Source organism: Tripterygium wilfordii, chromosome 9, assembly GCF_013401445.1.
Source record: "Tripterygium wilfordii isolate XIE 37 chromosome 9, ASM1340144v1, whole genome shotgun sequence".
Taxonomy (NCBI): Eukaryota; Viridiplantae; Streptophyta; class Magnoliopsida; order Celastrales; family Celastraceae; genus Tripterygium; species Tripterygium wilfordii.
The window spans coordinates 12007525-12029126 of NC_052240.1; the positions used below are offsets into that span (position 1 = coordinate 12007525).

At 36.9% G+C, this 21602-nt stretch overlaps 5 protein-coding genes across 7 annotated transcripts; all 5 read right to left on the bottom strand.

Moving 5' to 3' along the window:
- Window positions 1-241: 241 nt before the first annotated feature.
- On the bottom strand, window positions 242-2133 carry LOC120006542 (strigolactone esterase D14-like). Its single transcript, XM_038856600.1, has 2 exons — window positions 1661-2133; window positions 242-925 (listed from the first exon to the last, which is right to left on the bottom strand). Exons 1-2 carry the CDS (start codon window positions 2125-2127, stop codon window positions 490-492), a joined length of 903 nt encoding a protein of 300 aa, XP_038712528.1. The 5' UTR covers window positions 2128-2133; the 3' UTR covers window positions 242-489.
- A 2311-nt stretch (window positions 2134-4444) lies between these two features.
- Window positions 4445-10639, bottom strand: LOC120006039 (fe-S cluster assembly factor HCF101, chloroplastic-like). The gene is made up of 16 exons (XM_038855918.1): window positions 10584-10639; window positions 10363-10418; window positions 10138-10278; window positions 9622-9761; window positions 9482-9532; window positions 9009-9164; window positions 8511-8654; window positions 8284-8426; window positions 7984-8053; window positions 7649-7744; window positions 7283-7372; window positions 7127-7180; window positions 6490-6613; window positions 6041-6165; window positions 5089-5211; window positions 4445-4700 (listed from the first exon to the last, which is right to left on the bottom strand). Exons 1-16 carry the CDS (start codon window positions 10637-10639, stop codon window positions 4626-4628), a joined length of 1644 nt encoding a protein of 547 aa, XP_038711846.1. The 3' UTR covers window positions 4445-4625.
- A 545-nt stretch (window positions 10640-11184) lies between these two features.
- LOC120006295 (VIN3-like protein 1) lies at window positions 11185-15699 on the bottom strand. Of its 3 annotated transcripts, none has more exons than XM_038856292.1 (5): window positions 15457-15699; window positions 14724-14793; window positions 13480-14119; window positions 12845-13155; window positions 11185-12747 (listed from the first exon to the last, which is right to left on the bottom strand). In XM_038856292.1, the coding sequence occupies exons 2-5, from the start codon at window positions 14752-14754 to the stop codon at window positions 11588-11590; spliced, it is 2142 nt and encodes a 713-aa protein (XP_038712220.1). In that variant the 5' UTR covers window positions 14755-14793; window positions 15457-15699; the 3' UTR covers window positions 11185-11587. The 3 variants fall into 3 exon arrangements, with proteins under 3 accessions (XP_038712220.1, XP_038712219.1, XP_038712221.1); XM_038856291.1 differs by having other exon boundaries at window positions 11185-12750; window positions 15457-15692; XM_038856293.1 differs by having other exon boundaries at window positions 11185-12750; window positions 13480-14091; window positions 15457-15690.
- Window positions 15700-17168: 1469 nt separating this feature from the next.
- Window positions 17169-18192, bottom strand: LOC120006330. Its single transcript, XM_038856343.1, has 2 exons — window positions 17705-18192; window positions 17169-17347 (listed from the first exon to the last, which is right to left on the bottom strand). Exon 1 carries the CDS (start codon window positions 18150-18152, stop codon window positions 17706-17708), a length of 447 nt encoding a protein of 148 aa, XP_038712271.1. The 5' UTR covers window positions 18153-18192; the 3' UTR covers window positions 17169-17347; window position 17705.
- Window positions 18193-18498: 306 nt separating this feature from the next.
- LOC120006698 (protein SODIUM POTASSIUM ROOT DEFECTIVE 2-like) lies at window positions 18499-19894 on the bottom strand. Its single transcript, XM_038856833.1, has 3 exons — window positions 19056-19894; window positions 18884-18959; window positions 18499-18764 (listed from the first exon to the last, which is right to left on the bottom strand). Exons 1-3 carry the CDS (start codon window positions 19257-19259, stop codon window positions 18619-18621), a joined length of 426 nt encoding a protein of 141 aa, XP_038712761.1. The 5' UTR covers window positions 19260-19894; the 3' UTR covers window positions 18499-18618.
- Window positions 19895-21602: the final 1708 nt, after the last annotated feature.

Consider the following 21602-nt stretch of genomic DNA (forward strand, 5'->3'; position numbering starts at 1 on the left):
CCATCCTAACCAAGTAGCTCGGGTGTGGCTAGACCTGTGTTAAAAGAGTTTATCGACTCTTATAAATTTCTATCCTCATACTCATACCTTTGATGTACATCATTAAATTTTTCACTATATTTCTCTACATATCTATTTAGGTCTTTTTTATAAAAATATTTTTTCCTTACTTTAAAATGATCTAAACAATCTCATCTAGGTACATTGAAATTATATCAGAGAAAATTATTAATTAATCGGGTATTATTTTATCGAGATTATATTATGCAGTATAAGATTATAGAAACAAATGTTTATAGTACATTGAAATTATATCAGAGAAAATTGCTGAGAATGCCACGGGCCTTAAATATGGTTAGGCCAGTTTGGGCATGTTCATAAGCCCAAAATTCTGGGCCGAGTAGGCCTAGACAATAGTAAGAGACTTTAATTTTATAACCCAGCCCAATTACTACACGAGCCATGCATATATATATATAGGTATGGTAATTAATACTGAAACCCCAAAACTCTACTTAGCACTTCAATGAGCTGCAGATGTGCAGTTAGATGGGGAAAATGCCCGGAAGTGTCGATGATCTCCACCGTCGCGTCTCCTTTAATCTTGTCCTGCATATAATACGCGACGGAATTTGGTGCCACAATGTCGCTACTGGTCTGGACGATGGTGCACGGGGTCACCACTTTTTCAAGCACATCCCTCTCGTCGCTGTAAAACACAGTTTTGGCTACAGAGAGGGCGATTTCGGGTTTCATTCTTCGGAGACTTTGGGCGAACTTGTCGACAGAGAGAGGATCGTTGGCGTCCACTACAAGGGAAGCGAATTTTGGAGCCCAATCGTAGAAGTTTGTCCTAATTGTTTCGATTATGTTTTCGATTTCGGATTTCTTGAACCCTCCTTCGTAGTTATCTGTGTTCATGTACCTGCATTCAACTAGTACTAATTAGTAATTACACAAGCAAGTTCAACATTCATAATTATATATATATATATATATATATATATATATATATATATACATGATTTCTCACATAAGGGCATAAGGGTTTAATGTAATGGTGTAAAATAAGGATGACTTTTTAATGGTGTGGATGAATGAGATGAGAAGTGGGGTTCACTGTTTTGGGTCTCATATGTTTCAAATCAATAGTGTAAACATAAACCCTTATTTTACACCCTTATATTAGACCCTTACTGCTTTGGGTCTCATATATTTCAAATCAATAGTGTAAACATAAACCCTTATTTTACATCCTATTAGACCCTTATGTGAGAATTCCTATATATATAGACACACACAATGAGTCTTTCTGCTCATTTTCATATTTGGGATTTAGAATTTGGGGTTTAGGGTTTGGGACTTGGGATTGTTTAATATCAAATATTTTAGAGTTTAGGCACTTAAAAAAGTAGAGGTGATTATATAAATCCAATAAAGTGTTCTTAGTGGATAATAACTATATAAATATATACAAATTAATTATAGAAAAACTGTTGTGAAATTCAACCCTGTTTATCCCAAGAATTGAAGCTAAACTAAAAGCAATACTATCATATATAAATTATCATAATATGCTTGAATAAATTTTAGAACATTATTATTCTAAAAAACAATAAATAAATAAAAATAGAGGAATAATAAAACCCAATTAAAGTACCTTGGAGAAGCTCCAACAAGAATGAGTCTCTTGAAGAGATGAGGCCTTTTAACAGAAGCAATGCATCCAATCATGGCAGACATGGAGTGACCAATGAAGATTGATGACGAGCTAACCTTGATTTCATCAAGCAGACTTATCAAGTCATTAGCAAAAGCATCATATGAATTATGAGAGTAGTTTTCATGATCAAAGAGGTTTTGGTCGTCTTTCACAGCACCAGAGAAAGGCCAGTCAAAAACAATCACTCTAAAATGGTTAGTCAAGTAAGGAATTATCTTTTCCCACAGAGATTGATCTCCGCCATATCCATGAGCAAGAATCATGGATTCGGTGCCGGAGCCGATGATTCTTGCGTTCATGGATACAGAGAGGGACTTCTCAACTACCACCACCATGATGTTTTGAAGGTTCAAAAGGAGGAGAAGAAAGTAGAGGAAGGAAGAGTTATAGAGTTTTAGTATCATTTTTTCACTTGCCTTGGCTTCTGTTATATAGGAACAAGAAAATAGGAATATTACTAGTAAAAAAATAAAAAGAAATTTTTTTAATGTTACTTTCATTAAATCTAAAAAGTGTATATATATATATATATATTAAAAAAACTTTTTTTAGGAGGCAACTTTGTTGCTTTGCCCATGAGAAAATTTATAGGAATTTGCATCAAGTAGTAGGTTGTCGGTGTACAGAGTTGAACTCATGTATGAACATGATTGCTCAAGTTTAAACTCATATCTAATGTTCAAATTTTAGATGACAAATTATTTTTATTGAGGGTATTGATAATGGGTGCCCTTAGGACAAGAAATAAAGATTTTAAACTTTTAATCATTGTATGTCATTTGTGATGAACGTTTTCTCACCTAATTAAAATACATATTCCAATATAGTATTTTTAAGACTCCAACTCATTTTTTTTTTCATCCTTATCTTGTGCCCTAAGGACACCCGTTATCATTTTCCTTTTACTAATTTTTTTTTATTCTCGAACAACTCGAACACCAATAGATGAATCAATAGTTTGTTTCGAATATTTGTTTTTTAAAACTCAACAAAATTATATGTTTGACTCACCTTAAATTCTCTTCAAATATCTTTGGTAGATTAGTGGTTAGATAATACTAATTAATAGCTAGAGCCAATCTCGGCGAGCGCTTTGAAGCAAAGTGTGAAATAAGTATAAATAGTTGGTGCAAGAAGAGGTTCAAATTGATTGGGGGAGTGTTGGGGATCACTTATTATTAGTGTGAGGTCTGACTTTTTGAGCCGCCATGGCATGGAGGACTCACAATATTTATTAGGTTGGTTGCAGCCTCTCCACAACCACAACAATAACGTGCTGATTATTCATTTCTTTGTTTCTTAAAAGGTCAAACTCATGCATTACAAAAAGAAAACATCATTTTGTATAAATTAATAGATTTTTGTAGATTAATTAGTTGTGTATATTTGTATTCACACACACAAAAAAAGGCCCATTTTGTCTTATTTGTTTGCAGGTAACTCCAAAACCCACCTTTTTCATAAGACCATCTTGTTCCCACCAATCAAAATCCCAATTTCTTAATGAAAGACCCCTGTAACTATCCACTGTATGTGAAACTAAAAAGACTTAACGAATACAAAATTTACTACGTACGTAGAACTACTACTCGTTAAGGAAAAAAAATAAAAGAAAAAAGACAAGAACACCGATTAATGACGCTATTATGAGGTGAATAATGATAGTGTCAAAGACCACTGTATATTAAAACAGATTTATGGCTCTCATTAGTTTACGTACGGTAGCTTCCTCAAAACTGTGTCAACATGACAGGTGACACTGGATAGACAAAACCATGTACTGCAGCTTCTTGAAAGTTGTGTTGGGAATAAAGAGTTGAGAGTTATCTCTCAACTCTTAGGATATATCCCAACCACGCTTGAGTTAACATTCAAGGACGCCAGAAGATCAGGATCAAGACATTGGATCTTATCATAACACCTCAGGAATGATAATAGGAACAAGCAAGGAAAAACTTTATCTCATCACTTGTTGACTCTTATATAAAGGTTGAGGAGTTGACCCAAGGTACATAATACTTTTTTCCGATTCATTTGATTACTAGACTCCCTGAGTTCGTTACCGACTTGAGAGTTCGATACTGAGTTGAGCGTTGGAATGTCCCCAGGTCACAAAGGGTTGCCTTCCCAATCCCTTTGTTCTTGTAGAATTCACGGAGATTTATTACTGCGTCATATCTTGGCAGTTGCTGACGTATGAATCACCATATTTTTGCATCCATAGATACTTTAACAACACATATATATATATTATCTATATACCCTATTATTTGACATAAAAAACCATATCTTGTTCTAAATGAAAGAAACATATGACTGTTGAATAGGGACCAGACGGTGCCTAATATTATATTGAGTGGTGGTAGCATTGTAGTCGGAATTGGACATAAATATTTTCAGTTTTAATTTACATAATTGTCCATAATCTAGATGACATGAGGCGAAGTGTGGAGATCATTTAATACAAAATAATCCTCCACACTTATCCTCATACCATTTAGATTATGAACATCAAAATTATGAACACATATAATTTTGGTTTAATTTAAAGACACTGACGCTTGCTTTTGCCGTCTACAACTGGAACTGCCAAATAATTAATTAATAACATCTAAAAGCAGTTGGATTCATTTATAGGGTCGGCTCCAAATGGCCTTTATTGCTGACCGAACCTGCAGATTTCTATTATTAATTAATGCATTCCTATTTATTTTTCTCAACAGTGACACCCTCTTTTCCATTCAACCCCCATTTATTATTGCTATTGTATATATATATTTCATTTCAATTTACACGCGTGCAATATATCAACAAACATTTGCCTATGGAGGAACCAGAAACATTTGGTCAAGGTGCTCAAACTGTACATACAAATTAGCCATCAAGAAATAATAATGAGTCTTCATGCCTCTACAGGAGTTAGTTCAGGGACACTGACCAATCGCTCCATTGTTTGCAGCTGATCATAGGGAGCAATCTGCACCATGTCAAAACAAATCCAATATTGAATTGGTCAAAATTTTATTTTACATGGTCAGTCTTGTGCAATGCAATTGACTATTGTTCCTGTCCCATTTTTCTAATTTCTCAGTATTGCACACAACCTATCCGACTGTATTAGACAAACTGGGAAAGCTAATGCTAAAGTTTAGTCTGCCAATTCCATGGCACAGAGTGAGTTAGCATGACTACAAAATGCCAGTTCACAGTCAAAAGGATTAGTTACTTTAGCCGCCAAAGAATTCTTCATGAAAAAAAGAAGGAAAAAAAAAATTGATGACTTGATATGGCAATGACGAAGACTAAAACAGTTAACCATTGAGTTTTTAAACCTAATTAAGTTTAAACAAAATATATCATGTCACCTGGTTAAACCCATCTGGCCACGTTATTGAGACAGCATAGTTTCCCATTGGTCGAATTTCTTCTGGTTCAATATCTTCTGGAACGTCTGTATATTGTAGTTTCTGCTCACCCGTCCATTCATCCTGTTTAGAACCCAAAGAAAGAAAAGGAAATTAAAAAAGGGTCCAACATAATTGTGAAAGAGAATAAATTATGAAAGAAAAATCACAGAAATAGACAAAATATGGAGGATATTTTCTAGGCCAATTGTAATAGAAGAAAGTGTTATTTGTTTGCTTGTCAACCTTAGTCAACTGGTTTACTATACAATCTAGCCGCTTCTAACAATATCCAAATCAAGTATCACCATTTATTGCTAGCACCAACATTACCCGTATGTTTGAAGGGAATTGCTATCTGTTCATTCTATATCCCTGTTTGTTTTCCATCGTTTATTCATCTTTGAAAAATATATATATATATGTAAAATGAATTGCTAGCTTTCGTTTTTCCTTGGAAGTCTCTCAAGTTCTCATCAATAGACTCCATCTAACTCACCCAACTATCTCTCGACAGTCTACTCCCCTCCTGCAGAGTAAATGTTGACTATCCTGTACAGCGTACATCATAGGATGAATGGAAGATCTTTCATAATGCTATTCTCGTCTTGTGCTTCAGATAAATAAACAATCATGACCTAAAAGGTCAGACTTTTTACTGTCTAATACTTGAATTGGGCCCAACAAGAAACAATTCAGTTAAAGAAACCAGACATTGAAGCTAAAAGTTTCTGCATGGGTAATGGTTTGCAGCAGAATAAAGAATACAGTAAAGCTACTTCATCATCATCCTCTATTTTAGTGTAAGACCATTCCAGAGTCCCAGTGCTACCGAAGGCCCAAATACTATCATTCCACAACGTGAGCCATTTAATAAAACCATTTAAAATAGAAAAATTAACTGTCTACATACCACACTTTGGGCTGAGCGATCATTCCGTCTTACAGTGGCAGGGTGCAAATAGAACTCCTCATCAGAATCAGGAACTTTTACCTTTATTGCCTTTATTATGTTATCATACATGACAGCTGTTGATACTGGATTGAGAAAAGATAACAAAGCCAATATGTTATTCCTAGTGCAAAGGAACTGAAAGACTCAAATACGAATTCCAAAAGTCTATAAATTCATTTAGTTTTAATGAGATGTATAAATTTGTCATGTAAAACTACTGAAATTGGTAGTATACGTATATCACCTTAAAAAGTTGATCATTCTTACGCCCAAGTAGTAGAAAACACAGTTCTAAGACCTAAAATGCACCGAAAGATAAGTTCTATTCTAGCATGATGGAACCCTATATTCCCCAGCTCAACCTGAATGGAACACATTTCAAAAGACTATGGTCAAGAAATAGGCACCTTGTTTTCGAATTTTGGCACACTGTTGTACGACACAAACTCCAAGGTTCTGGAATGTCTTGGAAACTTCACCTAGTGGATCAGCTACCACTTCAGGCATTCCACTATCTCCAGAAGCAGATAACTATGGAAGTATACGTATCAAAAATTTGCTGTGAGTATGCATTTTACAGGATAGATGGTGCAACTTTAAATATTTCTAACAATTTGATAAGCAAAAAATGCTTAGAATGGAAACCTAAATATTATTCATGTTTACTGTATATGTGAATGGATAACACAAATTGTATGTGAAAACTAAATGGCTTATCAAGTAAGATGGAGAATTGGTTGGGGGACTGTAGCTGAAAACACGTGTAACCATGCTGAAAAACCCAATTTAAAATGATCTCACAAAGAAAAGTTGCAGTCATAAGCAACAGAAGTTTACTTGACTTATTTATGTGCATAATTGGCAATGCCTGAGTTATACACCATGAAAGTTCTAATGAAACTATGAAAGTTAAGGAAATCACAAGTACCAATTGTGACACAGTAATTATAGCCTAAAAAAGTCGTTTAAGACCAGTTCATGTTGCGTGCATAGTGTTTATTGCAGATAATAAGCCTTGACGAAAGAACTTGTCACAGAACTTACAGTTGGTCTAATGGGTAGATCAAACAGATGAGGGATTCCAAATTGCTCGACAACCTGCAAGGATGCAGATCAAATTATAAGACATTAATTTGAACCATAGACATGCTCATGGAAAAAAAAAACACAGGAGAAAAATCTGCAGGAGAACGAGAAAACCTGAGTGCCTGAACCTCTACCAAATGGGTAATAGCGTTTTCCATCAGCATCAAAGTGACACATATTCTCAACTACAGCAACGCAGGGTACCTGCAAGAAAATGACAATGCAATTATGAGGAGATCAGTAATAGATAGTTTTATGCATGCCCATGGCAATGATATATTTACTTTTGGTGGTAAGTATAATTGAAGTAATTCTGTCTTGAAATCAATCAGCCCATGGAGCATATTGCCATCAAGGCATCAACAAAGCCTCATTCCCAAATATTTATTTTGTTGAGCGGCTAAGACCAACGTAGACCAGAAAAATAAATTAATTCACATATGAACTCTGAGGAGATTGCATAATAGCAAAAACACACACCTTAAGCTTTGAAAACATGCGAACTCCCTTTGCAACATCAATGAATGCTAGCTTTTGAGGGGTGGTAACAATGACAGCAGCAGTTAATGGAACCACCTGAAAGTTACAATATACATGACGAAATGTTCAAGTATCTATATTATGAAGGATTATAAACAAACTATACTATGGAGGATGGACGGTGGAAAATGTGTATATACAATTTTCTATAATAAAAGTAAAGACCAGCTTAAAAGGCGTTAGTCCCAAAATATCATACGAACAACAAAAATGTCAAATCAGTCAAATGTTATTTAATCAGGCAAGAAGATCAGGCACAAAAAGAAAACCAGAACCTGGCATAAAGTAAGTTGAATATCACCGGTTCCCGGTGGCATGTCAATGACAAGATAATCCAGCTCCCCCCTACAATCATTAAGGATTTTAAAATGATAGTTTATACCAACCAAGTCAATGAAGTTCTTAAATTTGGATATTCACACTTGAAGAGAAAATTTTACATTCAAAGGATATGTGAAACATATGGTAATATGGAACTGGCACTTTATCCAAAATTAATAAATTATTTATCCTACCATTTACTGTTTCAGCTGCACAAGTTCCATTCAAATCGGCAAAACAAAAATACAACATACCACTCAGTAGTGGTCAGAAGTTGGTTGATGACCCCTGAAACCATTGGACCCCGCATTATTGCACGACCTTGTCCAGCAAATCCAAAAGATACCAACTTTACTCCTAGGTATTCAGTTGGAATTATGGTTCTCTTCTCAGGGTTCTACATGAAGTTAAGACTATCATAATTACAGCCCTCCAATGAATTGCAAGAACAAGAATAATTGAAGTTTTCAAAATGCACTACCATCTCCAACAATCGGTTTTCAGGGGAGACCATTGTTGGTAAACTTGGACCATAGATATCAGCATCAAAGATGCCAACTCTAGCACCCATATCAGCCAACGTGTATGCAAGATTAACAGCTACAGTAGATTTTCCCACACCTCCCTGCACAGCTTTCGCAAGCACAATATGATAGTGAATTTAAGATTAACAACAGCCTCTGTGGGCAAAACCAAGGCTTTCTAACACCGAAATGGACTAGCTACACATTCATAGAAAACACTCAGGAAAAAAAGGTCTTGGACACGTAAATGCATAGAGACATTCCAGGGACCATTGCTACTTTTCTGGCCTCCATTACAGTCAACATGCAAGACAAAAGCATGTTATACAGGCACCAAATCGATCCCTGAACAACAAAAACTCTTGTACAGCCACTTAAAGTGCTCAAAATGTTAATATTACGAACTAGAAAATATTAAGGGAGAAAAATAGAATTAAGGTCCATGGTGAGCCTACCTTGCAACTTGAGACTGCCACAATATTTGAAACCGTTTGTAACCCAGGTGGAAGCTGACCTGCAAAAATAGGTCTGGCTGGTTGTGCTGACATTGTCACATTGACATTTTTTACCCATGGAAGCATTGAAACCACCTCATTTGCCTTCTGCTCAAACTGTCATATAATAAAATCTTGTTAAATACTGTGTATGGTTAGAATCATACAAACCATCTGCAATGCCCATCATGTAACCACAACATGAAGTTGTTAAAATTTCACATTTATACTAGAATAGAAATATGGATCATGGCTTTAGAACGTAATTAATGCTGAGGAAAGTAAGAATGAGACATAGCAGGAAAAGTTTCTTGTTATAGAGTCTTCCACGACTTCACTTAAAAACTAATTTTGAATGAATTTTTGTAAAAAAAAGTTTGTGGTTCCAAACATACATCAGTTCCTGATCAAAGAATTGTGGTTGTGTCATTTACCATGTCCTTGATCGGACATGCTGGTGTCGTGAGCTCCAACCGAAAGGAAACCTGACATGGAAATATTAACAAGTGTCTTAGTCTGGACAATATTTATCAAATGAGAATCTGGGAATTTCAACGCTTATGCTCTCAATAACCTCTCCTTGAGCTTCATCAATTTGCAGATCTTTCACAAAGCCACAAGACACAATATCCGTTCCGAAATCTGGATCAATAATTTGAGCTAAAGCTTTCAAGACATCGCTCTCAGCTGTCCAAATTGATGAGGCAGCACCAGCTACACATGACCGCCATACATTAGCACAAAACAACAAAATATAACTTATAACTTTCATATGCAGATGTTTAGAACCATAAACACAACTATAGATGAGCTTCAAATATAAAATTCTATCATATCGTTTTTAGCGACAACATGATGACGAGAATACTGATGCGTAGATTATGAACTATGTCTTCCTAAGAAAGGAAAATTAGGAGTTTCAACATCCATCAGCGACTCTTCCCTCACACACACAAAGAATTGAGGTCATACAATTGCACATGATGACGAACAACATACAACAGTGCAATCCATTAAAGAGATAAAGGAAAAGTTGAGATACATTGAAATTCATCTGATCAGATTACAGAGAATATGCATTTGAAATTACCTTCAACTGAAGCCGAAGCAGCTCTAGTTTTGCCAACGCAGCTCGAAACGGAACTTCCAAGCGATGTGAGATTGAACCTCTCGACCTTTTGACAGGAACTGGTAATAGACGATTGGAGACATTTATCGCGTAAAAGTAGTCCTGCGGAGAAAATAGTAGCTGTGATTAGACGTATAAGACTAGAAAAGGCAGAGAAAACAGTAGTTGAGGCCACCATAATCCAACCTTTCAATGGCGATGATTTGTAAAGAGAGATGCGGTGGAAAGGGAGCTTGTAGTATCTGCATTTTTAGAGAGAGAAAATGGAGCTCCAACTACTACTAGTACTGGGAACGAGAGGTCACTGAGTGCCAGTGCCTCAGGCTCGGGTTTGTGTGGGACACTGATGGATATATATATATATATATATATATATATATATATTATATAACAACTAACAAGCCTACGGAAACGGCAGCGTTTCAACTTTTCTTGCATAAGGAAGACCAACAAGTCTTAACATGATTTTTTTTTTTCATGAATGAGAATCCGAGTTGCTCGAGATAGTGGTACATGCTAACAAATGGTATTATGGTAAGTTCAATCGTAAATATAAATGTCAAATACGAGAATGTTTGAGTTGACCTTATTTTCAAAACATGATGTAGTCATCTGAAATTATTTATTCCGAACAGATTATTCAAGAGGAAGTATGATTAATGTATAGGAGGGGGGAAAAGAAACAAATGTTAGAATTATCGAAAGTAACCAAAATCAACTAAGTTTCTCCGTCTAGCCAAATGGAGTCTACAACTAAGAAGATGTGCTCCGCAAGTGAGTTAGAACCTTATGGTTTTTGTCCCACATCGCTTGGGCTTGTTTATATGATTGCGGGTTTCCTTCCCAGCAAAAATTAGTTGTGAGCTCTTTTTTTTAAAAAAAAAAAGTTAGTTGTGAGCTATAATAGCGTCAATTTTCTCAAAGCACTGAAGATGAATGAATAGCCTCATCATGGTAGACGACTAGCCCATGGAAGCAAACATTGCATCAGCATTCAGCAGCAACAAAGAGAGAAAAATATATATATATAAAAATTGAAATTTAACTAACATCTGAAATCAATTCATGTATCCCTCTTTGAACTAAAGAAGGCAATAACAATTATAATCCATAAATGCGTCCTCCTTAATTAAAACCTACAGAATCAATTGCAATTTGCAAATTAGGGCAATCTGTGGATTGGCAAGTGCATTGTACACCAAAAGATGAAACTTCACATCCACAGCCTGCCCTTCAATGAATAATCAGGAACTACTGCCTCCACAACCAGCAACCGAACTTGTTTAGCCAGACAAAACCTGTCCGGAATAAAAATGAAGCACTTGTAAACAATTAGAGGTAATCAATTGCAAGGGGGAAATAATATGGAGCAAATAAGAATCCTCTATTTTATGATGATGCCCTTCCTCAGTTAATGCCAAAGCTTGCTACAAAATCCATTGCGAGGCCTTTTGCTGGATATGATATCTGAAAAGGAGTCAACCAACTGTCCTGCCAAACTACTTGGGTCATCAATCAGAGTTTGAATGAAGGTGTTGACCACCCTTTGTTCCTGCTCTGTTGATCTCAAGCTAAACCATGTTAGCAATTTCAACCTAAATTCCTGGTTAATGTGACCTTGACATTCCAGCCAACGTATTATCTTGACACAGTACTCAAAGTTCCCATCTAAGGCACCCAATGGTGACCCGTTTATCAGTGTGCTATCACAGTCGTGCGCCTCTTCATTAGACTGTGCTGCCCTTTTCTTGCTAAACTCTCCTCGAGAATCAACAGTTGCCACTTCTCCTGTAGGCCCACGGTTCCAGGTCTGAGAGTCACCACTACCATGTGATCTTGCCATACCATTATTCTGCAACTCATGAGAAGCAGCATCTTCATCAGCCACAACTACGCGCTCCAAAGTGCAACCATTATCTTCATCCCTTGATGATTCAAATGGTGGCGTTAGCTCTTCATTTAAATCAGGCACTGAAACAACATTTAGGTCCAGCCCACGTGAAACTGATGGCAAAGGATCTTCTTCTGGAGTTTCAGTCTTGATGTCTCTGCTTGCTCCACAGCATTTTTCCAAATCAGCACTGCAGAATCCTTCGAAGCAGCCTTCCTGTTGAGCCCAAGCCAGACGCAGGATCTTCCCAAGGTCTCGAACCTTGAATCCAGGGCAATTGACTGAAAGCCCCCTGTTGAAACTAGATGAACTTTCAATCACAGCTTTATCTTTCTTACGATTCATGGTAACCACAGAATCTGGATTCTTGTGAATTATTTCTACACTCTTGGTGAAACACTTGGCCTCAGAGTGACCCAAGTCTCCAGCCTCTGTATAAGAAACAATACGGAAGGTATATTCAGTGCATGGCTGCAGATTGGATATCAGAATCCTTCTCTGAGCACTTGGAAAGACACAAACCGGCTCTTTTGTGTGTTTCTCTTCTTGATTCTTGCAATACCAGAGCTTGTAGCCCTTAACATCCTTAGATGATGGAGTAGGCAGTTCAATTAATATAATCACAACGGAAGAAGAAGTTATTTCTTCAAATAGGAATTTGCAAGCAGCAGGAAGTGAGTCTTCTGCAAGGGAAAAGGAACTTCATCATTCATATTAGTGGCTTTCATACTTGCTGCATTGACAAAAATAGCAAGAAGACACATTATAGAATCTAACCTCTATAGTTTGAATTAACATTAGAAATGGTAGCCAGCCATTCATCTGCTTTGTCAATAGCATCAGAACAAAGTTTCTGCACATCAGCTGCAATAGAGAGTCTGCTGACAATGCCACGTGCCATCTTAGCAGAAATTCCACTTACTGGGCCCAATTCTTTTTCTAGTTTAGTTTTTGCATCTTTTACAATCCCATGTAGTTGTTTGAACCTTGAGGTGCCATCCAGGAGCCTGTAGCTTAAGTATAGTCTATAAGAAAGCACATCAACGCGACGAGCGTCCTTGGCTATAGTTAGCTGTTTCCTCCAGTACCTGCAAGTATTAGTCAAATCATCCCACTGCCATCAGTTCAGGGTTAAAAACCAATTAAAGGAACATAAGATAAACCTATAGCTTCTTTTCTTTAAATCATTTACTATTCTTGTGTGTTTCCAGGTCAAAGTAGGCGGTCCTCACCATGAGTAGTAATAGTAAAATCCCTACATGTTAAGCTGGCCAGCCCAATATAAAATTAGAACCAAGCTCCTGTCTCTAAGTGAAAAATATGGTAAAGAAGAAAGCATACACAACGTAGGTATATGCATATAAATGCTACAATTGTAACCACAACTCATGATATCCAAGCTATTTACGTACCCAAGTATTCCTGAAACTTTACCACAAGAAGCACAGCAGTAGCTACCATCTAACTGCATCAGTTGGCCAAGATTGACAACCCCTACTTTTTTACGTTTAAGGGCACACTCAATGTGACATGATAACCCACAAGAGTCCCCGTCACAAGATTCAGATGCGCAAACCAACCAGAGACTAGGGTCTTTATTGTCATCAAACAAGTGACAGATGCAGCAAGAGCATCTCTTGCAGAATGTGTCATTGGTAGATAGAACAGCTCTGCAAGCAGAATTTTTACAGATCCACGAATTAGAATATCCAAAATCTGTAGACAGCTCAGTGGTAGGAGACAGTCGCATAGGGTTATCTCCCTTTCTGCTTTGCTTCCTAGAAGCTGGCTGATTGTTGGGGCTCAAAGAAGCTTTTCTTTTATCCTGCTTCTTAATCATCTTGCTACTTGTCTTCAAATGGTCTGTTATCTTGCTTTTTGATGAAGCCGAGCGTTTCTTGTCTTTATCAGAACAAGTACGAAGAAGTTCCTTCTTAGGACCAGATTTTAGAGATTCTTGAAGGAGTTCTGGGCTTCTTGAAGCATCATCAGAATGCCCATTTTTCTCCGGGGTGCTCTGTACACTGGAAGAAAGACTTTGAATACCAGAAGCTGGACAGGAATAAAGAAATCAATTGACATAGTAAGAAGAAGACTTTGCCGGAAACAGTACCAAATGAGAACATTCAGAAATGCTGATATTTTAAAACATAAATTCCTAAGATTAAAGCAATTCATTGCATACACTGCACATGTATCTTACGGAACAATGAATATAAAGAGAAGTCAACAATTATCAGAAATACTAAGACCTGACAGCAAATTGTAGTTTCATCACGGAACCTACAACGTGGGACTACTAAAATAATGTTTCTAGTACCCTTATTTGAAAAGCAGTGACTTTTTCATGGCTATGAAATGCAATTGGATCATCAGGACGTAGGCATATGACAAGCACAGAAACGAAAGAACTGTGTCATAAACAGGGAAAAAAAAAAAGTTGCAATAAACTTGTATAAAGTACCCTAACAGCTAAACCCATTATATCATTACTTAACATTGCATAAGAAACCATTTTCAATGTTCCAAACGCAAACAAAAATTTCCCCTCAGCTTTTTTTGTTATTAAGGAAGTGGTAATGCTAAACATATTCTATCAGACAAAAAGATAAACAGAGAGAAGGCAAGAGGGACTGATGAAGACAGAAGACTGTACCTTTGACAAGTATTTTATCATCTAAATCCATTTATCAGTATGAAAATCTTAAACAGCCGTCCAGCCGCTCCTGTGACAATAAGAAAATACAAGAATGACTTTAAAAAAAAAGACAAACAGATATATTTTTCCCAAAAAGAGTACACGAGACTAAAACATGTGTGCATGCAGAAGGTTTTCCATTATAGGATTGGTTTCTGCTTTCCTTACTTTCTTCCCCTACTTATTCCATTCTTGCAATGCAGCTAATGAATTGGCGCATGAACGAAAAAGCACATTAAGCTACAATAAGAAGCCACAACATTCATCTTCCTGACAATTTTGGACTCAATCCAAGAAGTAAAATATCAGCACTTTAACGGGTTACAACGCTAGCTAAAAGAAACACCAAAACTAATAAATATAAAGAAGGACACAACACTAAACTTGGAAACTGAAGCAATTAAGCAAGACCAACATATAAGAGACGCATACAACCTCTTCAACAGTCATCCGTACATATGCATTGTGTATTTACTGGTGAACAATTCCTAAACAAAATTAATTTATTCATAGAAATTCAAATGTACAAATAATCATGCCAATTTACAACCAGAAGAGATACGAATTATCTTAAAAAAAAAGCAAATTTATATAGAAAATCTAATAAAACGGTAGCAGGAGCGGATCTGAAGCACACAAGAATCCAAAAATAAAAACAAAGTATTTCTACGACACAGAAAAATCTACGTACCGGTACAAGGGAGGAGAATCTAGGGTTTCAATTGCGCCAAACTCGACGAACTTCGTAAGAGAGAAGCAGAGACGCCGCGAATCCAAAGAAAGAGAGGAGAGGAGAGAAACTTCGTCGTCGTTGTTGTTAGTTGATTGTTAGACGAGGCTTCAACGAGTTGTTCACGGTTTAGAGCTAATAGAGTGCCTGGAATTCACACGCGCTTCTACGGCGCGTCCGTTACATTTGTTGGATTTCAAAAGTGTCTCCGTCTCGAACTGCAATTGGGGCGTGTATCTCGCAACGTAAAAGGAGCGTGATAATATTTTATCCGTTAAATATAAAAAAAAATTATTTTATTTTTATTGAAATTTAATTTAAAGCCTATCTATTCTATCATTGTATGAAATGAATTTGGCAGTTTTCTTTCTTGTATACTTTTCTATGTTATTCAAAGGTTGGTCCGTTGGCTGCAAATGAGCTCAGTCAAATCCATGTCATTCAGCATAAATGTTACGTGAGATTCTGTATCACGATGATTGTGATCTTAATCGTCCATTTCAGCGAGGGGTGGCAAAAATTCTGTATCACGATGATGTGATCTTAATTGTCCATTTCAATAAGGGATGGCAAAAATTCAGTTTCGATTCAAATAATATCACGTGTTTAGGAAATATTTACATATCCAGACCTAACTCGGATTGGTTTAAATCCGAACAAGTAAATTGGACAAAAATCTAATTCGAATTAGGGTTAGGGTCCGGATTTGGACAAGTAAACGATTGTGTTTGGACTCGTACTCAGTTTTAAACCAAACAAAGTTTTGCGTTTGGACCCAGATTTCAGATATATAACTTATGTCCAAATTTGGTTTATTCCGAGTAGGACAATTTCAATCATTTGAATCGAACAGAATTTTATCACCCTAAATTTCAGCCCCTTTTTGGGAGGATTCTAATTTTGTTATAGTCAATGCTATCAATTTCATTCAATTAAGGAAAATATGGAAGAAATAAACCAGTTGTTGTATATAATAAATCTTAATCCAACAGTTGCCGTATTGAATGTGTTAAATTGTGGAATCAAGAATTTAGAGGGCGGTGGAGGATCATGTGTTGTTTGTTGACCAAGTCCCCACACCAAGACAGAAAGACTAGTGTGTGCATACATTCATTTTCTTCATGTATTCAGTGTAATGAAAAGAAAAGGACTACTTTCGACTTAAAGGGTTTTACTTTAATTAGAAATTTTAAAGTGAAAGTGTGTGTTTTTATAGGTCCACGTTGATGATTTGGTTTGGTTAAATAGGGGGGTGATTAATAATAGTATGATGATATCATGATTCCAAACTTGGCTAAAATGCTGGACGGCAACCCAACAAACAAACAATCTATGTGAATCTCATGCGAGATTCAGAGCATCATATGATTGGGATATCAAATTATTTATTTTATGGTCGGAAAGGTATTCTTGATCACACACGCATTATCATGGACATCAACGTCTGCACCAACCATTTTTTTTTTTTTTTTTGCCGCCCATTAGAACCAGCTAGAGCCTAGAGGTGTCAAACAGGACAGAGCCCATTGGACCGAACAGCCCGTTGACCAACGTCAATATTGGTGCTAAGCCCAGCCTAATATAGGATAATGGGCTGGGTTGGGATTGTCTCATCTCATGCAATTGTCACTAGCATGAGGAGAAGTAATCTCCAGTGCAGAAAACCAGCAGGATATATACACATATATGTAAAACTAAGAAAGGTGGATACATAAGAAGCATTCTGCCTCACAGTTCAAACAATAGGATGTAATCTTACATAACAAATCATTACATATACTAAGTACTCCCTAACTCGTGGAAGGGAAAGACTATGTGCCAAATTTATTCGACCATGCTGCATATATAAGCCCTGCAATAAAAATGAAGACATAAGAGATTGAACAAGAACACCAGAAGACAGGAGGGGATGGGCACATATGGGTTTCATCAACGCCATTTCACAGATGAATAACTTCTCATGAATGAAAATGAAAAGATTTACAATTCCAATTCATGCCGTCGAACAAAAATGATCACCCCCCACAAGCAACAAATCCGAATAATGAGAGAAGGATAAATCATCTAAGCTTTTCCAGATTCAATAATGCTGTGAAACTTCAACTTTGAATTGGAACTAGGATAAGCAATGATTTTCACAGATTACCCCAACAGAAAATAATTGAGGACCACAGAAATTACAATAATTTTTAAAAATAGGGGTTCAAACCTCATGAAGCAGAATGACTGCTTTCACAGTCTGGACTCTCGTCGAAGTTCTTCGAGGGATACTTAGCAGTGACCATACCGACCTCAAACACCAAGTTATCGTCGTTGGAGCGGATTCCGGTTATGGACCACCACTTGAATAAAGCCCGTACCCTGATCCCGTCCAGATCGGCTATGTGACCATGGACAATCTTTCCGGTGATCTTCTTAGAGTAGGTTGCCAAGTAATTGTCCGGAGGAAGCGTAACCCTGCACGAGTCGCCGAAGTCGAGCGAGAAGTCCCCGGACGTCCGATTAAGGGTGTAGTTTTGAATGGAAGTGGGAAGAAGACCGATTGGGAAGCCGTAGCTAGTGAGCTCGACGTGAACGGCAGATAGCGTGTTCCGGGTGGAATCCTGAGTGGAGCTCCGGAGGAGGAGGAGAAAAAGGAGTACAAAAAATTTGGTCATTTTTTGGGACTTTCGCGAGGTTGTTAGGAGCGGAAGCCTTGATGAGAACTGAGAAGATTACGAGGGAATTGGATATTCTCAAGCGGCAAGCATCTCTGACTAAACGACATCGTATTCCTTTTCTGCTGGGCTGGGCTTGAGGGTATCACCACATGGTCTATTATGATTAAATTGGGCCCGACCTATCAAAAGGCCTCCTTCATGGATCTTGATAAGGGAAATTTTATATACGATGTCGTTTAGGCAGAGGCAAAATATTATATGTTTTTGTTAGAATATTGGTGTCCCAAGAACAGAAAAATATATGTAAACATAAAAATTGAAGCCGTATAGATGGAAGAAAAATGTGAAAACATTTATATATGTATTACAATTTACAGCCTTAGTGGATATCATCATAATATAATATCATTAATTACTGCAATATATATATATATATATATATATATATTGATGGTTTTGAATTTCATAACACATAAGAGGATGGTGGGGAGTCCCAGATCTGTGCATTCTTCATGACTTTGGAGACACTCTCAAGCACTTGAAGAGGAAAGATGTCTCCAATAACCACTACCATCTTGGTTTCCAGGTCTACTTTGTATGATGTAACACCTGCATACAAACAATTAATTAATCTCACGTGAAAGATTAAAACTTTACATAAATATGAAGAAGAAGTTAATTAACTAGTTGTAGAGCTAGAATATCTATAATTAATTCCACATACATACCTTCCAACTTGGATATATGTTTCTCTACTTTTCTTGCACAGCCATTGCAATGCATTGATACCTTTAGCACCACCATCTACATATATATAATCCATAAGCTATATTATCTGTGAAATCAGTAATTAAGGTTCATGGAAGGAAGGAAGGAAGGATTAGGATTAGGATTACCGACCTTGGGTTTCAATTGAAATGCCAGAGTCTGGCTATTATCAGCAAGAACATCTTTCAATCTGAGTGTACTTTGATTTGTTACCAGTGGTTTCTTCTCAAAGTAGTCATCTAATTCTTGGTTTTCCAAGCCATAATTCATGCAGAAGCAGGAGTTTGAGCATGAAGATACACATAAATAGTCCACCAACAACTTGCCAATCCCCATCTAAACGTACACACAATCAGACCAGCCTCAGCTGATCACACTCTCTCATGTAAACTAGCGCAAGGGTCTTGTTTGAATTGTAACAATACAGAGACAGAGAGAGAGATTAGATTCTTCAACAGGGTAGCTAGCTAGATAGATTCTGTCACAAAAATTCGATATATAAAGCTTGAATTCTGTGAAGGAAGGGAAGTGATGATTAGATTTAAAGCAGGAGAAGAAGAAGCCTATTTGATATGACTTATGAGGTGGAGTTGAATTGAATCCAGTAATAGAGGTGGTTGGAACATGAAACTGTTTAGAACATGTGATGATGGACAAGGTTAAGAGAGTGATTGTATAGATGGGTCTGGATCATAGATAATTGTTTTACTCACAAACAGTTATAGATTACCTATAAGTTTTCTTGGCTTATGTGACATTCTTTCAATTATTGGACAAGAATTATGAATGGGTCTATTATCTTCTCTACACAGGTACATGGACCATGGCTGCTTTTTGTAAGTTGAAGAAGGAGACGAATTATTGAAAAGGTGGTAATGAAGTCATGCTGGGCAGATGTGGGTCACATGAGAGTGGTTATGGTGACAAAAGAAAAGTTGGGTTCCCAATGATCCATGTGGTGGCATTGAAGCAAAGCGTGACAGCCAACAAAAACAGAGAGAGTAGCGTCTGGGTATTGAATCCCAAAGCTGAAGCAGTAACTCTCACATTGTGTACAGTGACCACATTTGTAATCTATTCCGGGTTGGAATGGATAACATCGTGTGTTTATAAAATATTTATATGTCCCGATATCTTGATCCTAATAAGGATTAGATTTCGGATGTACTTAATTGACAAAAATTGGATTGGTTTAAATAGGATAATAATCTAATCCGAATTAGGATCCAAACAAGAAAATCAGATAAGATTTTTGTGTTTGGATCTTGTTTTAAACCGAACAAATTTTTTGTGTTTGGAACCTGAATTTCAGACATATAGATTATTTCAAAACTTGATTTCATACGAGTCGGAAAAATTTGACCATCCGAATTAGACAGAGTTTTGCCACCCCTCTATAATTCATAAAGTGCATTAATTTTGGTTGCACCCTCAATCCCTAAAATGAAGTGTGTTTTGGGCCTTAAGATCAGGGCGAACTGCAGCAGGCCTACTATGTCGTGAATGTTTTGGGCTAAAGACTGGTCAGCGGCTCCGAAAAGCCCAATCGATTGATCACCACACGTTGCTTGGAATTGTTTTAAGAGTTACTTGTTAAGTGGGTGTGTAGTGTTGGCTAAGGATGAATAATTTCAGCTGGGACCCTTATTCGGCTCTTGAGTCTCGTCTACCGTTTATTTCATTTGTCTAATTTTTGTTCCTTTTTTTTCTTACAATGTTGTTATAATCAGAATACTGTGACATGGTCAACCAAATAATGTCATTGGTACTACTCCCTACCTTCACATATACGGCAACATTGATTTCTCAAAATTTTCAGTCAATGCACACTTAGATACATACATACATATATATATATATATATATATAGCTTCATCTAACACCGTTCACGCATGAACTCCATCACGTGTGAATCCGTACTTACACCAAAATAAACAATGTTAAATAGATCCCGCACTTCATTTTTCAGGTGTGAGAATGGGGGTATATATGTATATGTTAAATCATACAATTTTCTGTTCCAGTGAAGAGGTTTTGGACAAAATGTAACCCCCAACTTATGCCAGACAAGATGTTTGGCTAGCTAGAACTAGAAGCCCTAGATGAGAGACCTTGTTAAGAATGGAAAAGTAACCATATTTTCGGAGAGAAACTGACTCCAAATTTGCTATTTACTCTTGCCTTCTGATTGCCGAAGAAGGCAACTGAATCTGATCCCAGAAAGGGACTTGTCAGTTTCAGGGGCAAAATTGTAGGACCATTTACAAGGATTATCGCTTGCTCTGTAAATAGAAAATGTTCAGCACAGGTCAAGTTATGATAGTAGAAGTCAGGGGGCCCAAATTGCAGGGAGAATTGAATACTGGTGGCAGTGGGGTCAGGTCATGCCCGACTATAGTTTCTTCTAATGTTGGGAGGTTAAAACCTAGAAATCCTCAGGCTTTTCATGGAAAATGTATGCCGACACAATGACAATAACAACAATAGTCAAAAGCAAGAACAACATTACATGGTTAAAAAGCCTAAATTGACTGAACTTTCCTAAGCTTTTGATGAGCAATTTGCTCGTGAAGCTACAGGGCAGGGCGGTTTCAAATTCAAAACTTCTAAAACTTTTATATTGGGACCATTCCAGGTCCTACCCCGTCCCGCCCCACCCCTTTCATAACCGTAGATTTC

Bases quoted from the DNA above. Each gene is read 5' to 3' on its own strand.
- LOC120006698 (XM_038856833.1), bottom strand. From the start codon at position 19,259: ATGGGGATTGGCAAGTTGTTGGTGGACTATTTATGTGTATCTTCATGC. The intron at 18,960-19,055 runs GTCGGTAATCCT...ATATATATGTAG, and splicing joins CATTTCAATTGAAACCCAAG to ATGGTGGTGCTAAAGGTATC. The intron at 18,765-18,883 runs GTATGTATGTGG...GTTTGTATGCAG, and splicing joins ACATATATCCAAGTTGGAAG to GTGTTACATCATACAAAGTA.
- LOC120006295 (XM_038856291.1), bottom strand. From the start codon at position 14,754: ATGGATTTAGATGATAAAATACTTGTCAAAG. The intron at 13,156-13,479 runs GTACGTAAATAG...TAATACTTGCAG, and splicing joins AAAGTTTCAGGAATACTTGG to GTACTGGAGGAAACAGCTAA. The intron at 12,751-12,844 runs GTTAGATTCTAT...TTTCCCTTGCAG, and splicing joins TGTTAATTCAAACTATAGAG to AAGACTCACTTCCTGCTGCT.
- LOC120006542 (XM_038856600.1), bottom strand. From the start codon at position 2,127: ATGATACTAAAACTCTATAACTCTTCCTTCCTCTACTTTCTTCTCCTC. The intron at 926-1,660 runs GTACTTTAATTG...AGTTGAATGCAG, and splicing joins CTTGTTGGAGCTTCTCCAAG to GTACATGAACACAGATAACT.
- LOC120006039 (XM_038855918.1), bottom strand. From the start codon at position 10,639: ATGTTAAGACTTGTTGGTCTTCCTTATGCAAGAAAAGTTGAAACGCTG. The intron at 8,655-9,008 runs GTAGGCTCACCA...AAAGCTGTGCAG, and splicing joins TGGCAGTCTCAAGTTGCAAG to GGAGGTGTGGGAAAATCTAC. The intron at 7,181-7,282 runs GTTTTCTCGTTC...GCATCCTTGCAG, and splicing joins GTAGAGGTTCAGGCACTCAG to GTTGTCGAGCAATTTGGAAT.
- LOC120006330 (XM_038856343.1), bottom strand. From the start codon at position 18,152: ATGACCAAATTTTTTGTACTCCTTTTTCTCCTCCTCCTCCGGAGCTCC.